At 43.5% G+C, this 7957-nt stretch overlaps 1 protein-coding gene across 1 annotated transcript in view; it reads left to right on the plus strand.

Annotated features, from left to right (window-relative positions):
- LOC108518259 (phosphate regulating endopeptidase X-linked) overlaps positions 1-7957 on the plus strand; it is a 156629-nt gene that overhangs the window by 105728 nt on the left and 42944 nt on the right. The window contains 1 exon segment of the mRNA XM_017856526.1: positions 5445-5546. Within this exon segment, the coding sequence (XP_017712015.1) occupies positions 5445-5546 (102 nt within the window).

Genomic DNA, 7957 nt, shown 5'->3' on the forward strand with positions numbered 1-7957 from the left:
TGAAATCTTTTTTGCCTCTTTTTATTTTCATAGAATGCCAATCAACGGGTTGCAGACAAAGAACTTTAAAACCTTTTCTTATTTATTTATTTAGAGACGGAGTCTTGCTCTGTCGCCCAGGCTGGAGTGCTGTGGTGCAATCTTGGCTCACTGCAACCTCCGCTTCCCGGGTTCAAGCGATTCTCCTGTCTCAGCCTCCCAAGTAGCTGAGGTTACAGGCATGTGCCACCACGCCTGGCTAATTTCTTTTTTTGTATTTAGTAGAGATGGGGTTTCACCATGTTGGTCAGGCTGGTCTCGAACTCCTGACCTCAGGTGATCCACCCGCCTCAGCGTCCCAAAGTGCTGGGATTACAGACGTGAGCCACTGTGCCCGTCCTGAAAATCTTTTCAAAATGCATTAAGTTTTAATGAATTTGATAGCCATTTTAACGCCTAGGAGATGCTGGACGGGGAGGGTCCTGTGAAACCAAGCTGCTTAGAGAGAAGTATCTGGAAACTGAAGATTCATCATAGGAATCCAAAATTCCAAAATTTGCCAAAGATCTTTTAGCTTGGAGAGTGCTTATTTTTTTTGACGAATTAATTTATTTTAAAACATAATAAAATGTTTTGCTTTTGTATACTTTATCCCAAATAAATATTTTCTTTGGACATGTTCAATCTTTTATTATTTATTGGGTGCTTTCTATTATTGCTACATCCTGGCCAAGGTATTGAGAGGGAACCTTTTATTGTCCTCTTTGTCCCTATCTGTATATATAGTAATTCCCCCTTATCTGAGACAGATACTTTACAAGACCCCGCCGCCCAGCCCAGTGGATGAGACTGGAGATAGTACCAAACTCTGTATATACTATGTTTTTCCTACACATATATAACTATCATAAAGTTTAATTTATAAAGTAGGCACAGTAAGAGATTAACACCAATAACTAATAATAAAATAGAACAATTATAACGATATACTGTAATAAAAGTTATGTGAATGTGGTCTCTCTTTCTCAAAGTATCTTATGGTACTGAACTCATGCTTGTACTTCCTATGATCTGTCTGATAACCAAGATACCTAGCAAGTGACTATTGGGTGGGTATATACAGGGTGCAGATGCTGGACAAATGAAGGGTGATTCACATCCCGGGCCAGACGGGTTGGGATGGCGTGAAACTTCATCACACTAATCAGAATGGTGTGCAATTTAAAACTTGTGAGTTGTTTATTTCTGGAATTTTCCATTTAATATTTTCAGACCACAGTTGCCCACAGGTAACTGAAACTATGGAAAGCAAAATCACGAATAAGGGGCTACTACTGTACCTCTCTTCCTGGTAATATGTTCATGCTGCCAGGATGCACATAGCCATGTATGAAGAAATATAATTTTTTAGAGAAACCTCCCTTTAAGCAGAAGGTCTCAATCCTATTTCATGGAGAAAAGACCTACCTTTATACCAGGACTCTCAACCTTCTACATCTAATCTTTAGATTCTTCTGCATGCCTGTCTATCATTTTAATCTTCTCTCCTCTCATAAGTCTGTCTCATGTATAAGGTGAATCCTTCCATATAGTCTCTGGATCCCATCACCTCTTTTGCCCTCTGAGACACCACTCATGGCTTTCTTTGTCCCATATTTTCAGTCTCTTCCTTTTCGCTGGATCCTTTCTATTGGTATTTAAACATAGTCAAATCTCGCAGCTGTTCAACAACAACAAAAACAGTAGGAGCAGCATCAGTAAGCATATGCATGAAACCCAAACTCCAAACCCTCAGACCCTTCCCTTAACCCTACATCTCCTTCTCTCCTATCTTTGCTTTTTCTCTTTCATAGACAAACTCAATTAATTTGAGCAGACTTGCTGTCTTCGCTTCCCATACACTCTTCATCCCACTAGTTTGGCTTCTGTCCCCATCCCTCTTTTTCTTCCAGCTTTCTCAGTCTTATTGAATGGTGGTGGTTGCCCATACCTTTCTGAAGCCTAGGAATGTATCTGACTCTACTTTCCTCACTTTCCCACATGAAATGAATTATCTGTTTCCATTGGTTTGTTCACTAAATCTCTCCTTTGAGTCCACCCACTTCTTTCCCTCCCCATTGCCCCTCCCTAATTTGGGAAGATATAATTGATTTTTCTCTGCGAACGTGATGGGCCAGCCAATGCATGTTGCTACATGGTGAGGTCCTAAAGACTTCGGGCCAGGCACGGTGGCTCATGCCTGTAATCCCAGTACTTTGGGAGGCTGAGGCGGGTGGATCATCTGAGCTCAGGGGTTAAAGACCAGCCTGGGCAATATGGTGAAATCCTGTCTCTACTAAAAATACACAAAAGTTAGCTGGCATGGTGGTGCATGTCTGTGATCCCAGCTGCTTGGGAGGCTGAGGCAGGAGAATCGCTTGAACCTGGGAGGTGGAGGCTGCAGTGAGTAGTGAGCCGAGATCGCGTCACTGCACTCCAGCCTGGACCACAGAGTCAGACTCCGTCTCAAAAAAAAAAAAAAAAAGACTTAGGCATGCCAATAGGCAAAAGATCTAGTTGCTGGAGATTTCCTTGTCATTTTAATATCCTCCTGATGTGGGTCTTCTGTTTGAAATAGTGACTTCTGCATGTCTCAGTTGATTCCCTTTTACTCCCTGGCATTTCCCTCTGATTTTGGGAGGAATCCTCTGTTTCTACTAGAGGCTCTGAGCTCTCTACTGTTATTTTAGTTCTTTGGTCAGGTCCTGGCTTTGGTCCTCATTAGCTGTATGAGCTTGAGCAGATCATAGACTCCTTGATCCTTAGTTTCCTTATCTGTCAAATAAATGGTTTCCCCTGGTCCAGTGGGTCCCAGCCCTGACTGCACATTAGAATTACCTGGGGAACTTTTTAAACCCTCCCAGTGCCCAGGCTGGACCTCAGAACAATGATACTAGCATCCCGATGCCCAGGTCTCAGGATTTTTTATTTTATTTAGAAATTTTTTTGTCAGTATATTTTTTTTTTTTTCATTTGAGATAGAGTCTCGCTCTGTCACCCAGACTGGAGTGCAGTGGTGTGATCTCAGCTCACTGCAACCTCCGCCTCCCAGATTCCAGCGATTCTCCTGCCTCAGCCTCCCAAGTAGCTGGAATTACAGGTGCCTGCCACTACACCCAGCTATTTTTTTGTATTTTTAGTAGAAACAGGGTTTCACCATGTTGGCCAGGCTGGTCTTGAACTCCTGACCTCAAGTGATTCGCCCACCTTGGCCTCCCAAAGTGCTGGGATCACAGGCGTCAGTGACTACGCCCAGCTGTCGGTATTTTTTTAAAGTTCCTCCAAAGATTCTAATGGGCAGACAAAGTTAAGAACCACTGACTTAATGAGTTTTAAAGGACCTTTTGCTCTTTGCTCTTCTAACAGTTTGTGTTTTATCCCAAGTTGAAGTTTCTCTTCTTTTAATGTTTTTGCCAAGTTGGGAAGAAATAGCTGTGAAGCTCCTCCGACCCCCTTCCATCTGCTGTTTGTTCTTATTTACATATGATGGAACCCAGCCCACTGATTTATAGCTCTGGTTCCCTCACAACTGTTATTGAACTGAAAACATAGCTGAAAACTTATTAAACAGAAAAACATTATTTTAAGCTTAGTGCTGACTATTATAGAACCAAGGAAACATTTCAACGTCTTTTCTTCCAGAATTAATGTTAACAATTGATTTACAACACCATACTCTCAAATGGAAAAGTTCATTCTGGGGCCAAACCCAGTATTTTTTCTTTCTTGGGTGTCCCGTTGAGAAAGCCAAAGCGTCTCTGCAGGACAACTGGATTTTGAGGGGTTCGTATCCATGAACAGGCAGGGCCTCCTCACATTGCTGCAGGTGGCCTCTAATGTGACATGTCAGCAGCTCCTTGCCTCCAGTCCTCTCTTTTGGTCCACAGACACTGGCAGCAAAGTCAGGCACACACATCCTCACTATGAGTGTGGCCTCACTGTTCAAATGCTTTGCAATAGGTCTTTCAGAAGACCACCTTTCTGTAGCAGTCCCCTTTAGGCCTACCATCTTATTTCATTATTTTTTTAGAGACAAGGTCTCACTCTGTCACCCAGGCTGAAGTATAGTAGTGCAATCATAGCTCACTGCAGCCTCAAACTCCTGAGCTCAAGTGATCTTCCTGCCTCAGCCTCCTGAGTTGCTAGGACTACAGGTGCAGGCGCCACCATGCCCAGCTTTTAAAATAATTTTGTTTTATAGAGATGAGGTCTTCTTGTGTTGCCCAGGCTGGTCTCAAACTCCTGGCCTCAAGTAATCCTCCCACTTCGGCCTCCCAAAGTCCTGAGATTATAGGGGTGAGCCACTGCCCCTGGCCTATACCTACCCTTTTCAATTTGAAATAACAAGACTTTTCTGAGCTGCCAAGGACTAGAGAGGAGAGTAGGAAGATGATATAGCACAGCCGAACATTTATTTTAACCCACGGAACTAAATTTGGAAAGAACTGGGGTCCTGACATAAGTGTGATTCATATTGGTGAAGTGTCCTTTGGGGTGCTAACTCTCCCTGCCCATTTCTCTGTGTTAACAGTTATCTCTTTCAACTGTTTGCTTTCTTCTGCAATACCTATCTGAAATGCACAGCCCATGCCTTTGCCTTTCTCTCTCAGTCCTTTATTAAATGATTAAAATTAGTTGGTACTTTGATAAGGATGAACCAGTTTAGTAGCTACAGACAGGTAAGTTATTGGTTTGTCATAATCTATGGTGAATTCCCGTCCCTGTATACCTGTATAATTCATTTTATGGCTGGGCCATCACATTATTCTCATGGAAAGAAATGGTTATCATCTTATTTTTTTTTTTTTGGAGACAGGGTCTTGCTTTGTTGCCCAGGCTGGAGTACAGTGGTGCAGTCATGGCTCACTACAACCTCTACCTCTTGGGCTCAAGCAATCCTCCCACCTCAGCTTCCTGAGTGACTGAGACTACAGGCATTTGCCACTACACCTAGCTAATTTTTATATTTTTTGTAGAGATGGGGTTTTGCCATGTTGCCCATGTTGGTCTTGAACCCCTGGGCCCAAGTGATCTGTTCACCTCAGCCTCAAAGTCCTGTGATTACAGGCATGAGCCACCATGCCCAGCTAATTTTTATATTTTTGGTAGAGATGGGGTTTCACCATGTTGCCCGTGCTGGTCTCGAACTCCTGGGCTCAAGTGATCCACCTGCCTCGGCCTCCCAAAGTGTTGGGATTACAGGCATGAGCCACCGTGCTGGGCCTGGTTAGTTATATTTTAGTGGTGGAAAAAAGGGAATTTTCCTGGAAAAAGAAGTGTTAGCAGAGCATGGAGTAAAGCTGAAGGAACCCCTTACTTACCATGTTGAGTATTGAGTCATTTCTCATGCAAGCCAATTTTGTTCCAGAAAACCTCAACTGAAACTTCTTGACTTTGACGTTCCCTCTTTGGGTATTTTCTTGTAGATGGAGGAATTGATTGAGGGCGTTCGCTGGGCCTTTATTGACATGCTAGAGAAAGAAAATGAGTGGATGGATGCAGGAACGAAAAGGAAAGCCAAAGAAAAGGTAAGGATTCCTTTTGATGAAAACAATAAGACTTCTGGTTTAATGGATTTTCATGCTTGACATTGACTGTATAGTTGGTTTTTATATTGACTGAACTGTTGACTCTGACCCCAGAGTTAGCTGTCTACTTTTGGATGAATACATAGATTTTTTTTTTTCACCAGGAGGTAAGAGAAAATAATACCGGAATTTTTCGAACTGCATTTTCAAATACCTTGTAATTCTGTCTTTCCTTTCTCCTAATTGCCGTCTGTAAGAGGCACATGGCTTGCTGCCTGCTGAATTGTGTCATAAACCATCACTGGATATGGCAGAATGCAGAGCAGTGGGGAGTCACAGGGAGCAGCTGGAAGAAGAGCCCCTAAGACACCAAGAAGAAGAAAACCCATATTGGCCACATGTCCTTCTGCTCTGTGCATGATGCGTGCAAATGTCCTGGGGCAAATCCTTTCCTGTAACCAAGCATATCTCCTCCCTGACCCATCATTTGGCACAAATGACCCAAATAGTATACTTCTAAACTGCAGACCAGTGTTCTACCATTGCTTAGGACTACAAAAGTATTTCCTAATAGAAGTGGACACTTGCTGGGCCTTGTAAAATTTTCTGATACTGTGCAACACAATAAGGGAATAAAGGAGAAAAGTATTGACAGCCATGCTATTTAAAAGTAGAAAACGGGCTGGACGCACTGGCTCATGCCTGTAATCCCAGGACTGGGAGGCTGAGGCAGGTGGATCACTTGAGGTCAGGAGTTTGAGACCAGTCTGTCCAACATGGCGAAACCCCATCTCTACTAAATATACAAAAAATTAGTTGGGTGTGGTGGCATGCGTCTGTAGTCCCAGCTACTCGGGAGGCTGAGGCAGGAGAATTGCTTGAGGCTGGCAGGCAGAGGTTGCAGCGAGTTGAGATCGTGCCACTGCACTCCAGCCTGGGTGACAGAGTGAGACTCCGTCTCTGAATAAATGAATGAATGGGACGCATTTTGAATTCGAGAGATTCTGATAGAGCTGGAATTCAAGTGGGTAGAGCACACCTGCTAGACTCTTGATGGATGCTACTCTGCAGCTGAGAGATTCTGAAATGAGGAGCGTTTCTTGTATCTAGAGGTATTTTTGAAAGCTTCCTGAGTATAGCAATCACCTGGGTTGCCTGGACGCTCTGGCTTTCTGGGCCCCTTCCCAGCAAGGCCTGGGTTAATGGATCATGGATGCAGGCTGAACATCTGTCAGTTTAGCCAGTCTCCAGGTGATTGTTATCACTAGGCAGGTCTGGGGAAACACTGCTTGGAGTCATATTGAGTCATACTGAGCACAAATACTTTTGCCTTATGGTCAAGAAACAAAGGGGACAGTATTCTGGGAATGCTTAACCTTGTTGAAAAGAGAACACGGAGAGGTTTAGCAAGGATATTTTCTAGTGCTTTAAACTCATGGTACTGAAGATGGATAAACATTGCCATAGATACTTTTGTCAATAGATGTGAAAAGGCTGTTTGCTCAGTGTTTATAATGAAGGAAGAACTGGAATGGTAGGTGGCAAGGCAGTGTTGGAGGAAGACAAAGGGTAGTTTTGATTTTTTGTTTCCCCTTCAAAAATCTGTCAAAGCTATCTTCAGTCACATAAGGCACAAGCTGATGAAGGCAAGAGCACATGGGCTGTGATGGGAAACTCTCCAGATAGTAGACAACTTTCAACACCAACATATTGTTGTTTTATGAAGGCTTCATTTATTTGCTGAGCTAGCTGGTTACCACAAGCTAGCTGTGGAACAGGATGTGTCTTGCCCTGGGCAGTTGAGCGCTTAGTGTATTAAGGGCTCTTTATCCTCGCCTGACCTCACATGGACTGAATAGGTGCTTGCATGAATTAGTACAGGACCACCAGGGTGGAGGGTGGGGTGGAGTGTATGTGTATGTATGCGTGTTGGGGGTAATGTGTTATGAATAGCTGGATGCCAGGGGAATGTTCTGGGAAGTCAGTTCTTTGAGCAGTATGGACTGCAGTTGCCTCAGGGAGTTCTGAGTTGCATACGGGAGTGGGTGCCTCACAGTTGGCCCTTCTCGGCAAGTGGCCCATGGGTCCTTCTTGAAGCAGGACTATTCTCAGTTCTTCTAATATTAGACATGTTCCTGTTTGCCTCCCGAGTTGCTCTCCAGTCCTCTATTTTATTTCAATGAGAGCTGTCAGTTTTTCTTCTGAAAGCGCTCTTTGAACACTCTACTTTCTTTGAGTTGAGTTCAACCTGCCAGGAACTCTGCTAGTTCCACGGCAGGTACAAATATCAAGGGCAAATTGGATCTCACAAAGTTCCCTGACTATATCTTGCATTTCAGAGTTCAGAGAAGTTTATTTAATGAAATGCAAGAAAGATGGATGTTGTCGAAGCAATTTCAGCAGTTCTCTGA

The sequence above is a fragment of the Rhinopithecus bieti genome, unplaced genomic scaffold, assembly GCF_001698545.2.
Source record: "Rhinopithecus bieti isolate Rb0 unplaced genomic scaffold, ASM169854v2 scaffold_45112, whole genome shotgun sequence".
In the NCBI taxonomy this organism is placed as follows: Eukaryota; Metazoa; Chordata; class Mammalia; order Primates; family Cercopithecidae; genus Rhinopithecus; species Rhinopithecus bieti.